Source organism: Arachis hypogaea, chromosome 3 (assembly GCF_003086295.3).
Source record: "Arachis hypogaea cultivar Tifrunner chromosome 3, arahy.Tifrunner.gnm2.J5K5, whole genome shotgun sequence".
Lineage (NCBI taxonomy): Eukaryota > Viridiplantae > Streptophyta > Magnoliopsida > Fabales > Fabaceae > Arachis > Arachis hypogaea.
Window position 1 is genome coordinate 107,018,520 of NC_092038.1, and position 18,465 is coordinate 107,036,984.

General features: G+C 36.1%; 1 protein-coding gene across 2 annotated transcripts; it reads right to left on the minus strand.

The window, feature by feature from the left end:
• Positions 1 to 1,123: 1,123 nt before the first annotated feature.
• Positions 1,124 to 6,353, minus strand: LOC112790853 (monodehydroascorbate reductase, chloroplastic/mitochondrial). Of its 2 annotated transcripts, none has more exons than XM_025833449.3 (16): positions 5,957 to 6,353; positions 5,601 to 5,869; positions 5,433 to 5,510; positions 5,057 to 5,128; positions 4,732 to 4,850; positions 4,559 to 4,643; positions 4,214 to 4,303; positions 3,715 to 3,816; positions 3,525 to 3,614; positions 3,282 to 3,362; positions 2,981 to 3,052; positions 2,802 to 2,896; positions 2,625 to 2,713; positions 2,489 to 2,551; positions 2,273 to 2,313; positions 1,124 to 1,991 (listed from the first exon to the last, which is right to left on the minus strand). In XM_025833449.3, the coding sequence occupies exons 1-16, from the start codon at positions 5,967 to 5,969 to the stop codon at positions 1,860 to 1,862; spliced, it is 1,491 nt and encodes a 496-aa protein (XP_025689234.1). In that variant the 5' UTR covers positions 5,970 to 6,353; the 3' UTR covers positions 1,124 to 1,859. The 2 variants fall into 2 exon arrangements, with proteins under 2 accessions (XP_025689234.1, XP_025689233.1); XM_025833448.3 differs by having other exon boundaries at positions 5,601 to 5,872; positions 5,957 to 6,342.
• Positions 6,354 to 18,465: the final 12,112 nt, after the last annotated feature.

Below are 18,465 nucleotides of genomic sequence, written 5' to 3' on the forward strand. Positions count from 1 at the left end.
AATGTGATGCTTAAATGGTGGGTTTATCTCCTAAGTGGGTTAATTTGCCTCTTCTTTGTCCTTTAGGATGTGTGCCAACTCCTTGCGAGTGACGGGGATGTTCTTATATTTCTCTATATGCTCCTGATTCATGAATGGAGGTGGCGAAGGGGTTATCAAAAGGGAGAGGATGATACGTGTTCAGAAGGGTATTTTCATAATTTTAAAGAGAAGGGACAGAATAGTAATTTTGTCATATTCAAGGATCTAAATACTAGAAGAATTATACAATGTTAGTCTTGGACATCAAGGAGACCAAGAGTTCATCTCAAAAACAATGGTGCTAAAGTGGTGCAACACATAAGATCTATTGGGTTAAGCGAAGATAGCAAGAATCTCAAAAATGGCCTTCAAGTTTATTGGGAAGACATAAATTCGAATTTAGTTTGTTAGAATTAAATTTGAATTATTGTCAGGGTTATCAAAAGATTTGATTTGATTTTGTTTTATTTAGTATTTTTAAGTATTTTAAATTTAAATCAAAACTGATCTAATTTAATAAGATCATATATAATTTAAATTGATTATTATATCTTTAGGATTTTAAATTTAAATCAAATTTGATCTAATCTAACAAGATCAAATTTGATTTAAATTAGTTATTTTATCTTTAGAAGTTAAGTTATCTTATCTTATCTTTTAGACTAATTTGTTAAAGATCTATTTAAATACTTTTTGTGAGACAATTTATACAATTTTTAATGAATAAATTTTATGGGAGTTATTATGCACGTTATTCAATATGTATTCAAGCGAGGCAAGTAATTAGCTTTACTTATTGGATGAAGAAAATTGAAAGATCTAACCTAAGATAATTCTAAATGTTAGTTCTTTTCAATTTTTATCATTCGGATCTAAGTTGTTAAGAACAAATTCTTTGAATGTTTAATAAGAAAAACCCTTTTTATAACCTAAATTACTAAAAACAGATTTCTTAGAAGACTATTATAAAAATTCCTATCTGTCCTTTTATATTTTCGTTTTATCTTTTCTTATCTTTTGTATTTTGTCCGTGTCTTTTCTTATCCTTTCACTCTACATTCCTAATTTTTTATCCGGCCTTAAATTATTTTTGGTCAAAAACTTGTTTCTAACAACCATGAAATTTGAATAAGGCTAATCTGCTAACAGTAACCCTGTGGTAATGATATCTACCTTGCAAGAAGTGTACCTTCCCCCATGTCCCAAGGGAGAAGGGGGAATTTGTGGGTATATAATGACTAAAAATATTGAGATAAAGTATATTTTTTGTCCTTAAAGTTTGACAAAAATTTCAAAAATACCCTAAATTTTATTTTGTTTTAATTTTGTTTCAAAAGCTTTCGATTTGCATCAAATATACCCCTGACGGCTAATTTTTCAAAAAATTTAAGACCAATTCAACAACAATTTCATAAAAACAATCCTCAACACAAGTAAATCAAGTATAATTTTCATGCATTATTATTAGATTGGTCTTAAATTTTTTTGAAAATTTAGTAGTCAAAGGTATATTTGATGTAAATTGAAAACTTTTAGAACATAATTGAAACAAAATAAAACTTAGGAATATTTTTAAAATTTTTATCAAACTTCGAGAACAAAAATATACTTTATCCAAAGTATTGAATTATTAAGAAATTATTGTTGTTACATAGACCCAAATGGCAGCGGATCATATCCAAAGGAGACATTCAGCTCGTCGTGACCAAGATGAGAATACCACGAAAATTATTTCCTCTCAAAGGGACGGCCCCTACTCTCTACTAGGATGATTTTGATGGCCGGTAATCTTAGCGCTGAAAAGCAGTTACAGCAGAGTGGAATTGCCAAGATCTGTATTAGACTGTAGCTTCAACTTGCAAGGATCTCCAAGCAATGTCTAGGGCCTCCTCCACAGAAGATGCGCTTTGAAGCTTCGCCTTATCAATTACGGGTTGATTTCTGGCTAGTTTAGGCAGGAGCTGAAATTCCTGAGGAAAAAAAAGTATATATGTAAAATGATCCCCCGAAAAATCTGTGACTTGTAGCTGCACTTCTGTGACACTAGGACATATAATAAAGGCAAGTTTTTATTTATTTTTTAGGTATAAAAGAGTTTAAAGCGTCTGAAAACTCAAATTAAAAGCCAAGTAAAATTAGGTAATTTTCATGAAGATGCTTCTTTATAATGGCAAACAACTTCATGTGTATACTATCTAAATCTAACAGCTACTATATGCAGTTGAATATTGAAAGAAACAGTAGCAAGTACCTCAGGGCTCCCACTTTCAAGCAGCACTCCTTTTAGCTTACCTGAACGGCATCAAGTAATTATATTCTTAGTAATTGCAAATCAAAAGATAAATAAGCACTTGCATACATTCCGCAATAACACAATAGCATGTCTTTTCGAACATCACTATAAACTACGTAATCCAAAGATTAATACAAAGGGTCACAGAAGATAAAGGGACCGTAAAAGACCTACCAGATTCAATCCAGAAGGTAGCTACTTTAGGATCAAAGTTTCCAATTTCAACTGTTTCTCCGACTGCCAAAAGAAAATTTAAGAGTAAGAGGATCGGAGAAAAATTCTCTTATATTTTATTTTGAAGAACATTTACCATTGTCTCCGAAGAACTGCCACCATACTTTTCTGGGGCTCCCTTCATATTCAAACACCCTTGAGTAGAAGTATGGAAGGTAATCGTACCTGAAACGCATAAATGAAACTAAGATAGATCAGCAGGGACATAACCACAAATTCTAAGTTAATTGCAGGAAGAGATGGTTGATTATACGTGTGAGTTTGTGCAGTGAGTAATGATTTTACACAGTGCTGTGCTGAGCGACGAGCATGATCTACATGTTCCACTCGAGCAGTACGGTTATATATCTGTCCAGTTTTCGGAAAGACATCAGGTGAACAAGAAATTAAGAGAACTCAATTTCAAGCAAATGAATGGTATTTGGTATATACCTTTAAAGGGAAAGCTGCAACATCACCGATAGCAAAGATTCCACGAATGCCAGTCCGGAACTGACCATCAACCTGAAATACGGATAACTTAAGTTTAGGGCTCTATCAAATTACATCTGTAAATGTAGCTCAAATAGAGTAGCTCAAACAAAGAACACGGTCTCCAAAAATTGATGATGTACATTCACAGAAGAGGAAAAGTCAGTGAAAGGATGGCATAAACAAAAGGCTCTTCAACTGTTACTGTATTTCAACATGCCTATAATTTTGTTGTAAATAATCTGTTATTCATTGGCTTTACCTGTAATCCACCAACTTCTGTATTCAAGCCCACCCGCTCAAAGGGACTCACAGCAGGTTTTGCTCCAATGCCTACAATTACCTGCAAACCAGAAGAAGAACGTAATTTCCAATTCATTGAACTTCTCTAATACAGAAGTAACCTCTCTGTTCTAATAATTCATGTTACTAAAGCAAATAACAAAAGAAGGTGTCACAGCAGTCAAGCTTTATATTAAAGTATATATTAAAAGAAAATAATTACCGTATCAGCTTCTACAACAGATCCATCTCCAAGTTTGACACCAGCTACATGTCCGTCAGAGCCAGCTTCCAAATTTTTTATGGAGGCACCCTTTTGAATATGATTTAAAGAGAGAAAAAGAAAAGGAAATGTAAAGAGATTTTAAGCAATATCAACCATAGCCAATACATAAAGTTACAGTTTTACAGACCTTCAATATTTTGACACCATTCTTTTGGTAGAGTTCCTCATATCTCCGGGAAAGCGAAGGAGTGAACAGTCTTTGCAAGAGATGATCCTCGGGAAATATGATCTATATTTTAACGAGGACATAAAATTTGAGTCAGTAGGCCAAAAACTTTACAAAATAACCAACTTTTTTTAATGTATATACGGACAACATATGTATACAACTCTCATAGTATAATAACCAGAGTAGGTAAAACAACGCGAATATGTATACACAGTAACAGTAAGAAGTCGTTTTTGTCATGCCATTCCCTACCACAGTGTAGACTATTTAAAAAAAACAGTGATCAGGAAGCATTAATGTCATACACTTATTCATTATTCCCAAAATTACTCAATGTAAGGATTGTCAAAGCATAACCCAGAGTACCTAATTAAATGACTTCTTTCGGTTTAGCTGAACACATTAGTAGGTAATAATGGAATCAGGACAGGAGATAAGGATTGAGGAAAACACTTACTGTTGTATCAAGTTTCCAAGCAACTGTTGCAGCAGCAATCTCCATTCCTATATATCCACCTCCAACAACTACAACCTTTTTTGCTTTTCCCTGGAGACTTAAATCCATGAGGAACAGAAGAGTATATGTTCAAATAAATTTATCTACTGTAAATATATACATAATGAATCATAATACATGACAGTTTTGAGGTAACCCTCGGAGGAAATATGCACAATTTGCAAAATCCCAATTCACATGAAGGATGCTAAAGCTGCCAATGCAAAGTTTAACCACTTCAAAAGTGGGAAAAAAAAATTCAAACTAGTAAAACAATAGGTCAAAATAGGCTTGACCATATATTACCAATGATGAAATCAGTGCATCAGCATCTGCAACCTCCCGGATATAGTGAACGCCAGGTAGGTTTCCCCCAATTTTCTCCGGAAATCTATCATCAAGACAGTTGACAATCAGATTTTGAGGACCAGTTTTTTATTAAAACAATATAAGATGAACTAAAGTAAATAGACTGATACCTCGAGGCTGAACTCCCTGTAGCAATTATAAGTGAGCCATACTTCAGATGTTTTCCAGAATTAGTTGTCAAAGTTTGCTTTTCAATATCAATATCCTTGACTGGATCTTGATACAACATCTGAACAGTAAACCAGTAGCATGAAATGTATGAAAACTGTTTCCAGCCTGACAATGCTACTTCAATTTAAGAGCTTTCCAGAATAAAACCATCCATTTCATTTCAAGCAATCCTGTCTCAATAGTATAACGCGCACAAACACAAAAGTAGAAACAATCTCGACAACTTGTATTACAAAATGATTGCAACAGCAAAAGAGAGCGTACCTCTATCCCCTTCTCTTGATACCACTCTGGAGTCTGCCTTTCTCCACCCGATCCAACACAGGTGTGAAAACCCTAGGAATTAAGAATATAAAAGTAAGGATTTACAAAGACAGGTGAGTAAATGAGAAATGAGTAATCTTATATTGACCGTGATATAACTGAGCTTATAAGCAATAGACTGATACAATGAGGTGCATCGAATAACTAACTGCCTACTTGTAACAAACAAACAAACAAACTCTAACAGAACTTTCCAGAATTAGATAGCTTAAATAACCGAGTATAATTCCAGTACACCGTTGACAGCACAACAATTGGATAAACAGCAATCAGGACTAGCAAAGGCATATCATAGGGAAAGGAGGAAAATTATTACAGGAAGGCGCGCAGGCTTCTTATCCGGTGGAAACAAATACGCTTTTGTGAGTGCAGGACGCTCGTAAGGCGCATATGCCTGTATTTGTAAATCGTATCAATCAAACAGAGAGAGATAGAGAGAGATAGAGAGAGAGAGAGAGAGAGAGGTCAGAAAGTAGAAAAGGACCTCTTTGGTGACAATACAAAGACGACCATCGGCCATGCCGTGTTCGACGAAGGTGCGAGCAGCATATCCCGCGGCATTTCCGCCCCCAACGATGACGTACTCGCGATTCTCGTTGGCGAAAGCGGCGTAGCATCTGCGGAAGCTTCTGGAAGGGAGGGAAGTGGAAGAAGGACGAGGTCGGGTGAGAGGATTGGTATGCGAAGGGCGAAGTAAGAGCCCCTGCTTGAGTGAGAGGGAGCTGGATGCTGCTGCCATAGCGAGCCTGCGAACTGCTGAAATCGGTAATGGAAAATGACAAGAGTGCACAGGTGAAGCAATCAAATGCTAGACAATGAAGGTGAAGATCGTGAACGCACCTGAGGAAGGCATTGATGCCTTTATAATAATTACTTAATTAAATAATAATGATTTAATATTTATGACTTGACTTCTTGTTGTTGAAGTGTGTTAGGGTGGCTCTAGAAGAGTTCGAAGGGGCATGACTTAAAGACGCTAAACTCCCATTCAACAATCAATAGGGTGAGTTTTACAAATGCGATTGGCGATTGGCGATTGGCGATTGGCGAGATCATTTATATATGTTGCGTTTCTCCATTGGAGCTGCTCAGAGCCTCGCCATGTTTCTGCCACCAAGGTCGTTTTTGACATGGTGTTATGATTGGGCCGTTTGGGCTAAGCCTGTTAATAGATTAAAATTAAAGGATACCAAAGAAACAAAAAAAACCATTTGGATTTTAGGATCAGATTAGTCTCCGTGATATTATCTATCTATCTATATCTATAAACCATAGAAACCTCGTGGAATCTATGTTGATATGACATTTTCTCGTTTTTTATTTTTTTTTAAATGAATATTTAAAAGTAGCTAATTAGTCAAAGAGAATTGATAAAAATTTGTGTCCACTTTATTGCCTGTTCTACGCTCTTTTTCTGTCTCTGTTTCTCTCTCTTAGATCATAAATAAATTTATCAATAAACTATAAAAACCTCGTAGAGTCTATGCTGATATGGCATTTTTTCGTTTTTTTTTTAAATAAATATTTAGAAAGTAGCTAATTAGTCAAAGAGAGTTGGTAAAAATCTGTTTTCCACTCTATTGCCTGCTTTGCGATCTCTCTCTCTCTCTCTCTCTCTCTCTCTCTTATATCATCTCACTCTCTGGGTTACATCCTCTCTCTCGCTGGTTTGCTCTCTCTCGATCTCTGGCCGACTGCTTCTTGCGGTCTTTCTACTCTCCCAGTAGGACTATAGGTTTCCACCCAATTGGCGCCGACGAAGGGTTCAGGCCAACGGATGGTGACGGTTACGGAGAATACGGGTTCAACACTTAGCAGGCTCTTCTTCCGTACCTGTCTGGTCACAAGTGAGGGTTTCGAGGAGTTTCGCCAGGTGAGATATCATACTTTTCATTGTGATCTGGATCTTGGTTGCCCCTCTCCTATTTTGATTCCCTTGCGATCCTATCTTAATTTGTCTTCAAATTTTGATTTTTTCCCTTTTTATCATTTTTTTCAGTTCTTTTGAGTATAAGAGATGGTGCTAAAGATGATAGCAAAGAACAGGGGGTTGAAGTCATTTCCTGGAAGCCTCGAGCTTATGTTTATCATAATTTCCTGGTCAGTTGAATTTTTTCAGAATTGAGATCTAAAAATTACGAAGATAACGATTTGATCTGAATTTTAAGCTGTTGGATATTTAGGTTTAGTTGGTCTTTATGCTATTTCGTAATTTTTGCAAAGAGTTGGTATTTTTCTGTTTGCGTATCTTCTCGACTCTTAGGATTTACTTTATAATTGAATCAGATATTGAGAAAGATTATTACTATATATATTTTGGTTCTGTTGTGTAAGCCTGTGATGGTACATAATTCCATGGAAAATGTAACGACCCAATTTCTGGTACGTCATGATCATACTAGAAACTAAGCACTACCAACTTGTCTTCCTAATTATTATCTATCATTTATTATATGAACCTGATTCGTTGTTAAAAGCGTAATTATTTTGTGAGGTACTTTTTTTTTAAATGTATGGATTAATAAACAGAATCATTCATAATCAATTCATAAATAATAACAGATAAAACAGTTATAAACAACCACACATAAATACATCACAAGCAGTTGACAATATTCGGTGATCCAGCCTTTATTAGAGTATAGACTTTTAGTTAGAACACCCCTAGATATAGCTAAATAATATCTATATACATATATATACACACAACATCCTAGGTCCTGAATTGTTCAAGAAGTCCCTAAGCTGGCACCCAGGCTAGCCTAGACTCTAAACTCATCTAGCCCCTCTAAACTAAAGTGAGGGAAAGTACATTCTAGGTCTTCAAAACTCAAGTCAGGTGGAATGTCATCAAAAGATGGAACATCATCTACTACTCCACTGCACGATCAAACATTGCCATATGATGTCTCTCTGGTACCACATCAAGTAGCCACATAACAGTAGTCTCGTACACAGGATTTATGTTAAAGTTCGCATACAAATGGGGTGCAGACATTGGTTGGTCTTACAATATATACATATAAACAGAGAATGAGAGTCACACTAGACTTAGAAGACCATCTAGAATGGAATCCTCTTTGCGAACGGTTGTTAGCGAACTACGGAAGCGTACTCACGCTTCCATCTTAAGGGGGAAGGAAGAGAAAAGGGGTAAGAATTGCGGAGTTCTTAGTAGGGTCGGGGTTATTAGTTACGTTCATTAATTCTATGTTGTTTAGCAGACAAATAGCAAAATACAGAGAAACAGTAAATAGAAGAAACAGATAAGTAGAGAAAAAAGAGAAAACAGAACACAAAACATGAACATAAGAATACAAGAAAATAAGACACAAACACAGATAATAGAATACAAACAAACAAAGCACACATTCATTCAACAATCATAACAGAAAAAATGCACAACCAAGTATGATGCATGTTTGTCCTATGCAGGCCATGAGCTCACGTGTCGGTTTACATCCTGCATCCCGACATTACCTAGGAACTAGTCCTAGATATGGCTTCCCATTGTGTCCTTCGTGCATACATGTCGGTGGTTAAGAATACCACTCCTTCGTGACTACTGGCAGTCGGCGCAAGGCTCGACCCCTTATTTTACGCACAAGGGGAAACAGTGATCCTCATTTCGTGGGCGTCCCCGAGATCAACACACAAACAAAACACGATCCTCAGTTTGTGGGTCTCCACGAGATCAATACACAACAAACACGATCCTCAATTCATGGGTTATCCTCGAGATCAATACTCAACGAACACCGATCCTCATTTCATAGGTTTTCTCGAGATCAATACACAACAAACAATGATCCTCAGTTCATGGGTTATCCCCGAGATCAAAGATTATCAACAGTTCATGGGTTATTCCCGTAATCAATGATTATTAATTCGTGGGTTTTATTGCTCTTCTTTCTGATGCACCATTATTTCGTGGTACATTTTGTACTTAATTTAGGTGGATTTTATCCACTTTTCCCATATTTATTCAATGAAATAGCATGGTTTCATAATTTTCTCCTAATTTATGCTTAAGTGTGAAAACATGCTTTTTAGGCCTTTAATTGATTAATTTTGATTAACCTTTGATTCCACTAGATGCCTTGATGTGTTTGTTAAGTGAATCTAGGTTGAAAAGGCTAGGGATGAATCAAAGGAATGAAGAGAAAAGCATGAAAGTAGAGAAATCATGGAAAACCAAGGATTTGGGATGCATTCACCGTCACGCACGTGCAGCCGACGCGCACGCGTGAATTCGAAGTTGCATGGTGATGCATACGCATACATGACGCGTACGTGTGGATGAAAAATTTTCAAGCGACGCGTGCGCATGACCCACGCGTACGCGTTGATGCTGGCACGTGACTTCATTAAAATGAAAATTCTGGGGGCGAATTTTGGGCTTACCAGACCCAAATCCAACTCACTTCTGAGCCTATTTCATGTAGAAATCAAGAGGAGTCAAGGGGGGAAGTCATAATTGAATTTTGGAGGGAATGCTTTAGTTAGTTTCTAGAGAGAGAAGCTCTATCTTCTCTCTAGATTTAGGTTAGAGGTAGATTAGGATTTCTTAGATCTAGATTTAATTCATGCTTTGATTTACTTTTCTTCTTCAATTCCTTGTTCTTCTACCTTTACTTTCTCTAGTTTAGAATTTAATTCTTGTAATTCTTTACTCTTATGTTGATGCACTCTTGTTTCTCTTGTTTTTCTTGTTTCCTTTTAATGCAATTCATGTTCTATGTTCCTTTATTGTTGATTTGATTTGTTGTTGTTAATTTCCTTGCAATTGAGTAGTTGTAGATTTATTTCTCTTGCAATTTGGTTTTACTTTCCTTTTATGCCTTCCAAGTGTTTGATTAAATGCTTGGAAGAATGCTAGAATAGATTTTTCTCCTCTTGGCTTTGGTTGAGCAATTGGAGACTCTTGAGTTGTCAAACTCTTTTGTTGATTAATAATTGAAAGTTGCTAGTTGATTTGAATTCCACTAAAGCTAGCATTTCCTTAGGAGTTGACTAAGACTTGAGGAATCAAGTTGATTTATCCCCTTGACTTTCCTTCATAGTTAGAGGTTGACTAAGTGGGAGCAATGGACAATTCTTGTCACAATTGATGATGATAATGAGGATAGAACTTCTAGTTCTCATTCCTTACCAAGAGCTTTCTTAGCTATTAGTTTTATTCTTGCAATTTACTTTTCTTGTCCTTTATCCAAAACACCAAAATATACATCTCATAGCCAATAACAAGAACACTTCCCTGTAATTCCTTTGAGAGACGACCCGAGATTTGAATATTTTGGTTATTTTTATTGGGGTTTGTACTTGTGACAAACAATTTTTTGCATGAAAGGATTATTTGTTGGTTTAGAAACTATACTTTCAATGAGATTTCATCTGTGAATTCTTTACCAACCAATTTTCTCTTTATCAAAATGGCACCGTTGCCGGAGAATTGCAAATGTGTGCCTAGTTATTGGTTATTGTATATATGTGAATATTGTGACTAGCTTGATTTTTGGATTGTTTGTTAGTTTTTGCTAGTTTTAGGACTTTGTTTCATTATATGTTGTTAGCTTTTGATTTTATTTTGTCTTTTCATTATGAATTCTCACTTTGGCTATGAGTTTGGTCCTAATTATGTTGTAGGAAATGGGAGCTTCAATGAGGACATGCATCAAGCATGGGAAAATCAAAGGTGGGAGGAGCCATATGTATATGATCAATCCTCTTGGCAATAACCCCCACCAATGAATTCTGAACAAGAGGTATTCTATGATGCATACCAATCAAATGGCTATGGTGAATCTCCTTGTGACTATCAAAAACCACCACCATATGCCTATGAGCCATATCCTCAACATAACCATCAACTATACTCACAAGCTCCTTTTCACCAAACACCTCCATATGATCCTAATCCATATCCATCATACCAACCACCTTTTGAGCCAAATGAACCATATATGGAACCACCACAATACCCACATTTCCAAGAACCACCTCTTCCATACTGTGACCAAGAAGAACCACCTCCAATGTATGCAAATTTTTACCAACAAGATGAACTCTACTTCCCACCACAACCCTCCATGGAAGAATATTCATGTCCATCGATCCAAGAGCAATATGATCTTACTTGTGCTTGCAATTTGGAACAAGAACCAAGAGATCGCCTCAAGGAAACAATGGATCGGCTTCAAGCAACCATGGAGTGTGTTGTGCAACAAGTGGAAACATTGGAGAATGTTGAACCGCCACCACCCTACCAAGAAGAACCATTGATGAGTGGATAATTTATACGCTTTTTGGCATTGTTTTTAGGTAGTTTTTAGTAAGTTCAAGCTACTTTTAGGGATGTTTTCATTAGTTTTTATGTTAAATTCATATTTCTGGACTTTACTATGAGTTTGTGTGTTTTTCTGTGATTTCAGGTAATTTCTGGCTGAAATTGAGGGACTTGAGCAAAACTCTGAAAAAGGCTGACAAAAGGACTACTGATGCTGTTGGAATCTGACCTCCCTGCACTCGAAATGGATTTTCTAGAGCTACAGAACTCCAATTGGCGCGCTCTCAACGACGTTGGAAAGTAGACATCCAGAGCTTTCCAGCAATATATAATAGTCCATACTTTATTCGGAAATTGACGACGTAACTTGGCGTTGAACGCCAAGTACATGCTGCTGTCTAGAGTTAAACGCCAGAAAAACGTCATGATCCGGAGTTGAACGCCCAAAACACGTTATAACTTGGAGTTCAACTCCAAGAGAAGCCTCAGCTTGTGGATAGATCAAGCTCAGCCCAAACATACACCAAGTGGGCCCCGGAAGTGGATTTATGCATCAATTACTTACTCATGTAAACCCTAGGAGCTAGTTTATTATAAATAGAACTTTTTACTATCATATTATCATCCTGGATTGTATTTTTGAATCCTGTGATCACGTTTTGGGGGCTGGCCATTCGGCCATGCCTGAACCTTTCACTTATGTATTTTCAACGGTGGAGTTTCTGCACACCATAGATTAAGGGTGTGGAGCTCTGCTGTACCTCAAGTTTCAATACAATTACTATTACTTTCTATTCAATTCTCTTTTATTCTTATTCCAAGATATACGTTGCACTTCAACTTGATGAATGTGATGATCCGTGACACTCATCATCATTCTCACCCATGAACGCGCGTGACTGACAACCACTTCCGTTCTACCTTAGGCCGGGCGCATATCTCTTAGATTCCCCAACAGAATCTTCGTGGTATAAGCTAGATAGATGGCGGCATTCATGAGGATCCGGAAAGTCTAAACCTTGTCTGTGGTATTCCGAGTAGGATTCTGGGATTGAATGACTGTGACGAGCTTCAAACTCCTGAAGGCTGGGCGTGATGACAAGCGCAAAAGAATCAAGGGATTCTATTCCAACCTGATTGAGAACCGACAGATGATTAGCCGTGCTGTGACAGAGCATAGGAACGTTTTCACTGAGAGGATGGGATGTAGCCATTGACAACGGTGATGCCCTACATACAGCTTGCCATGGAAAGGAGTAAGAAGGATAGGATGAATGTAATAAGAAAGTAGAGATTCAAGAGGAGCACAACATCTCCATACGCCTATCTGAAATTTCCACTATTGATTTACATAAGTATCTCTATCCATTTTATTTTCTGTTTATTTTTATTAATCATATTTGATTTTCTAAATTCTATAATTTTATCCTCCTGACTGGGATTTACAAGATGACCATAGCTTGCTTCATACCAACAATCTCTGTGGGATCGACCCTTACTCACGTAAGGTATTACTTGGACGACCCAGTACACTTGCTGGTTAGTTGAACGGAGTTGTGTCCACACATAGGTGCCATAATAAGGATTCCATACAACAACAAAGAATACTACATTGATGTGATCACAATTTCGTCCACCAAGTTTTTGGCGCCGTTGCCGGGGATTGTTCGAGTATGGACAACTGACGGTTCATCTTGTTGCTCAGATTAGGTAATTTTCTTTTCAAAAATCTTTTTCAAAAATTTTTCTTTTATTTTTCGTTTTTCCAAAAATATTTTCGAAAAAAAATAATAAAAATACAAAAAAATCATAAAATCATAAAAACCAAAAATATTTTGTGTTTCTTGTTTGAGTCTTGAGTCAATTTTTAAGTTTGGTATCAATTGCATGCTTTAAAAAATTTTTTTTGCATTTTTTTGAAAATTCATGCATTCATGGTGTTCTTCATGATCTTCAAGTTGTTCTTGACAAGTCTTCTTGTTTGATCTTGAGGTTTTCTTGTTTTGTGTTGTTTGTTGTTTTTCATATGCATTTTTCGTTTGTTAGAGTCCATGCATTAAAGATTTCTAAGTTTGGTGTCTTGCATGTTTTCTTTGCATCAAAAATTTTTCAAAATTATGTTCTTGATGTTCATCATGATCTTCAAAGTGTTCTTGGTGTTCATCTTGACATTCATAGTGTTCTTGCATGCATCTTGTGTTTTGATCCAAAATCTTTATGTTTTGGGTCATTTTTGTGTTTTTCTCTCCCATCATAAAAAAAAAATTCAAAAAAATAAAAAAATTATCTTTTCCTTTTTTATCTCCTAATTTTTGAAAATTTGAGTTGACTTAGTCAAAAATTTTAAAAATTAGTTGTTTCTTACAAGTCAAGTCAAAGTTTCAATTTTAAAAATCTTATCTTTTCAAAACTTTTTCAAAAATTAAATCTTTTCCTTTTTTTTATTAATTTTCGAAATTTTTTTAAAATATTTTTCAAAATCTTTTTCTTATCTTTTACATCATATTTTCGAAAATTAGCTAACAAGTAAATGTGATTGATTCAAAAATTTGAAGTTTGTTACTTTCTTGTTAAAAAAGGTTCAATCTTTAAATTCTAGAATCTTATCTTTTAGTTTCTTGTTAGTTAAGTAATTAATTTTAATTTTAAAAATTAAATCTTTTTCAAAACTAATTTCAATCATATCTTTTTAAAACCATATCTTTTAAAATCATATCTTTTCAAAAAAATATCTTTTTAATCTTATCTTTTCATATCTTTTTATCTTATCTAATTATCTTATCTTTTTATCTTATCTTTTTCAAAATTTGATTTCAAAATATCTTATCTAACTTATTTTCTTATCTTTTTCAAATTTGACTTTTTGGTTGTTTCTTATCTTTTTCAAAACCACCTAACTACCTTTCCCTCTCTAATTTTCGAAAATACCTCCCTCTTTTTCAAAAAGTTCTTTTTAATTAACTAATTGTTTCAAGTTTTAATTTTAATTTTAATTCATCTTTAATTTTCGAAATTACTAAATCCTTTTCAAAAATATTTTCGAAAATCCCTCTCTCATCTTCTTCTATTTATTTATTTATTTACTAACACTTCTCTTCATCTCTTATCACCTCCCCTATCCTTACTCTTTATACAGACTATTCATCCCTCTCCTTCCATTATCCCCTTTCTTCTTCTACTAATAATAAGGATCATCTTTACTATGACATAGAAGATTCCTCTTCCTTTTCTTTTCCTCTTCTCTTTCATATGAGTAGGAACAAGGAAAAAGGCATTCTTGTTGAAGCTGATCCAGAACCTGAAAGGACTCTGAAGAGGAAACTAAGAGAAACTAAATTACAACAATTCAGAGACATAGTAGAGCTCAAGGACATCAATGGTCCTTCAAGAAGGCTCCACCCTCACTAAGGTGGACTCATTCTTTGTTCTTAAATTTTTCTTCTGCTTTTCATTTTTTTTTATGTTATATGTTTATCTATACTTGTGTCTTTATTACATGATCATTAGTAGTTAGTAACTATGTCTTAAAGTTATGAATAAATCCATTAATCCTTCACCTCTCTTAAATGAAAAATGTTTTAATTCAAAAGAACAAGAAGTACATGAATTTTGAATTTATCCTTGAATTTAATTTAATTATATTGATGTGGTGACAATACTTTTTGTTTTCTGAATGAATGCTTGAACAGTGCATATTTTTGATCTTGTTGTTTATGAATGTTAAAATTGTTGGCTCTTGAAAGAATGATGAACAAAGAGAAATGTTATTGATGATCTGAAAAATCATGAAATTGATTCTTGAAGCAAGAAAAAGCAGTGAAAAAGAAAGCTTGCGAAAAAAAAAGTGGCAAAAAAAATAGAAAGAAAAAGAAAAAGCAAGCAGAAAAAGCCAATAGCCCTTAAAACCAAAAGGCAAGGGTAAAAAGGATCCAAGGCTTTGAGCATCAATGGATAGGAGGGCCCAAGGAAATAAAATCCAGGCCTAAGCGGCTAAATCAAGCTGTCCCTAACCATGTGCTTATGTCATGAAGGTCCAAGTGAAAAGCTTGAGACTGAATGGTTAAAGTCGTGATCCAAAGCAAAAAGAGTGTGCTTAAGAGCTCTGGACACCTCTAACTGGGGACTCTAGCAAAGCTGAGTCACAATCTGAAAAGGTTCACCCAGTCATGTGTCTGTGGCATTTATGTATCCGGTGGTAATACTGGAAAACAAAGTGCTTAGGGCCACGGCCAAGACTCATAAGTAGCTGTGTTCAAGAATCAACATGCTTAACTAGGAAAGTCAATAACACTATCCGAAATTCTAAGTTCCTAGAGAAGCCAATCATTCTAAACTTCAAAGGAAAAAGTGAGATGCCAAAACTGTTCAGAAGCAAAAAGCTACAAGTCCCGCTCATCTAATTATAATTAATATTCATTGATATTCTGGAATTTATAGTATATTCTCGTCTTTTTATCCTAATTGATTTTCTGTTGCTTGGGGACAAGCAACAATTTAAGTTTGGTGTTGTGATGAGCGGATAATTTATACGCTTTTTGGCATTGTTTTTAGGTAGTTTTTAGTAAGTTCAAGCTACTTTTAGGGATGTTTTCATTAGTTTTTATGTTAAATTCACATTTCTGGACTTTACTATGAGTTTGTGTGTTTTTCTGTGATTTCAGGTAATTTCTGGCTGAAATTGAGGGACTTGAGCAAAACTCTGAAAAAGGCTGACAAAAGGACTGCTGATGCTGTTGGAATCTAACCTCCCTGCACTCGAAATGGATTTTCTAGAGCTACAGAACTCCAATTGGCGCGCTCTCAACGACGTTGGAAAGTAGACATCCAGAGCTTTCCAGCAATATATAATAGTCCATACTTTATTCGGAAATTGACGACGTAACTTGGCATTGAACGCCAAGTACATGCTGCTGTCTGGAGTTAAACGCCAGAAAAACGTCATGATCCGGAGTTGAACGCCCAAAACACGTTATAACTTGGAGTTCAACTCCAAGAGAAGCCTCAGCTCGTGGATAGATCAAGCTCAGCCCAAACATACACCAAGTGGGCCCCGGAAGTGGATTTATGCATCAATTACTTACTCATGTATACCCTAGGAGCTAGTTTATTATAAATAGAACTTTTTACTATCATATTATCATCCTGGATTGTATTTTTGAATCCTGTGATCACGTTTTGGGGGCTGGCCATTCGGCCATGCCTGAACCTTTTACTTATGTATTTTCAACGGTGGAGTTTCTGCACACCATAGATTAAGGGTGTAGAGCTCTGCTGTACCTCAAGTTTCAATACAATTACTATTACTTTCTATTCAATTCTCTTTTATTCTTATTCCAAGATATACGTTGCACTTCAACTTGATGAATGTGATGATCCGTGACACTCATCATCATTCTCACCCATGAACGCGCGTGACTGACAACCACTTCCGTTCTACCTTAGGCCGGGCGCATATCTCTTAGATTCCCCAACAGAATCTTCGTGGTATAAGCTAGATAGATGGCGGCATTCATGAGGATCCGGAAAGTCTAAACCTTGTCTGTGGTATTCCGAGTAGGATTCTGGGATTGAATGACTGTGACGAGCTTCAAACTCCTGAAGGCTGGGCGTGATGACAAGCGCAAAAGAATCAAGGGATTCTATTCCAACCTGATTGAGAACCGACAGATGATTAGCCGTGCTGTGATAGAGCATAGGAACGTTTTCACTGAGAGGATGGGATGTAGCCATTGACAACGGTGATGCCCTACATACAGCTTGCCATGGAAAGGAGTAAGAAGGATAGGATGAATGTAATAAGAAAGTAGAGATTCAAGAGGAGCACAACATCTCCATACGCCTATCTGAAATTTCCACTATTGATTTACATAAGTATCTCTATCCATTTTATTTTCTGTTTATTTTTATTAATCATATTTGATTTTCTAAATTCCATAATTTTATCCTCCTGACTGGGATTTACAAGATGACCATAGCTTGCTTCATACCAACAATCTCTGTGGGATCGACCCTTACTCACGTAAGGTATTACTTGGACGACCCAGTACACTTGCTGGTTAGTTGAACGGAGTTGTGTCCACACATAAGTGCCATAATAAGGATTCCATACAACAACAAAGAATACTACATTGATGTGATCACAATTTCGTCCACCAACCATCTTCCTATTATGAACCCTTTCTCTAAAATAATGAACCCTCTTATCCACCCCAAGCCCCAATGGATGATTCTCTCGCCTTGTTACTTCAAGAACAACGAGAAATACAAAGGGAGGCAATAGAATCCTTGGCCACCTTGAATGAGGTGGTAAATCGATTTGCCTCCCAATACTTAAGCACTCAAGAAACTCCCATGGCCACATGTGGAGAATCGGTTGAAGAGCATAGCATAAAGGAGAGATTGGAAACTTCGGTGGAAAATGAGGATTGTTGCTTTGTGTTGGAACAATTGGAGGAACCTATGATTCATGAAGACAAGGAAGAAGTGGTTGAGGATTTAGGAGATGCGGAGTCTCCATGGGAATCTAAGGTCAAAGAAAATCCCTCCAACAAGATTGAAGTTGGTGTTGAGGAGGAAAGTGCACATCCTCTAAAGCATATCCCATATGAAGAATTGGATGGGATAGAGCGAGAATTGAGTTCCCTTGGAATTGAAGATCAAGCATCAAATCTTCTTGGTGAAGAAGATAAAATTGATGAACAAAGGGTTGAATTTGAGAAATCTTGTAAGGAGGTGGAGATCCTTAGAAAAAGGAGGATGGGATACGTGGTGCGCGAAATTGTGAACATTACTTTTTCACAACTCTCATAATCCCCGGTAATGGCTCCAAAAACGTGGTAGCTCAATACCATGGCATTACACAACTTCGCACAACTAACCAGCAAGTGCACTGGGTCGTCCAAGTAATAAACCTTACGCGAGTAAGGGTCGATCCCACGGAGATTGTTAGTATTGAAGCAAGCTATGGTCATCTTGTAAATCTTAGTCAGGCAAACTCAAATGGATATAGTGATGAACGAAAATAATACAAAGGTAAAGATAGAGATACTTATGTAATTCATTG

What these genes read in the sequence shown, in the direction of transcription:
- LOC112790853 (XM_025833448.3), bottom strand. An exon ending in AGAAGCCTGCGCGCCTTCCT is followed by an intron (nt 5,129 to 5,432) that starts GTAATAATTTTC and finishes CTTAATTCCTAG; the next exon opens with GGTTTTCACACCTGTGTTGG. An exon ending in ACAGGGAGTTCAGCCTCGAG is followed by an intron (nt 4,644 to 4,731) that starts GTATCAGTCTAT and finishes TCTTGATGATAG; the next exon opens with ATTTCCGGAGAAAATTGGGG.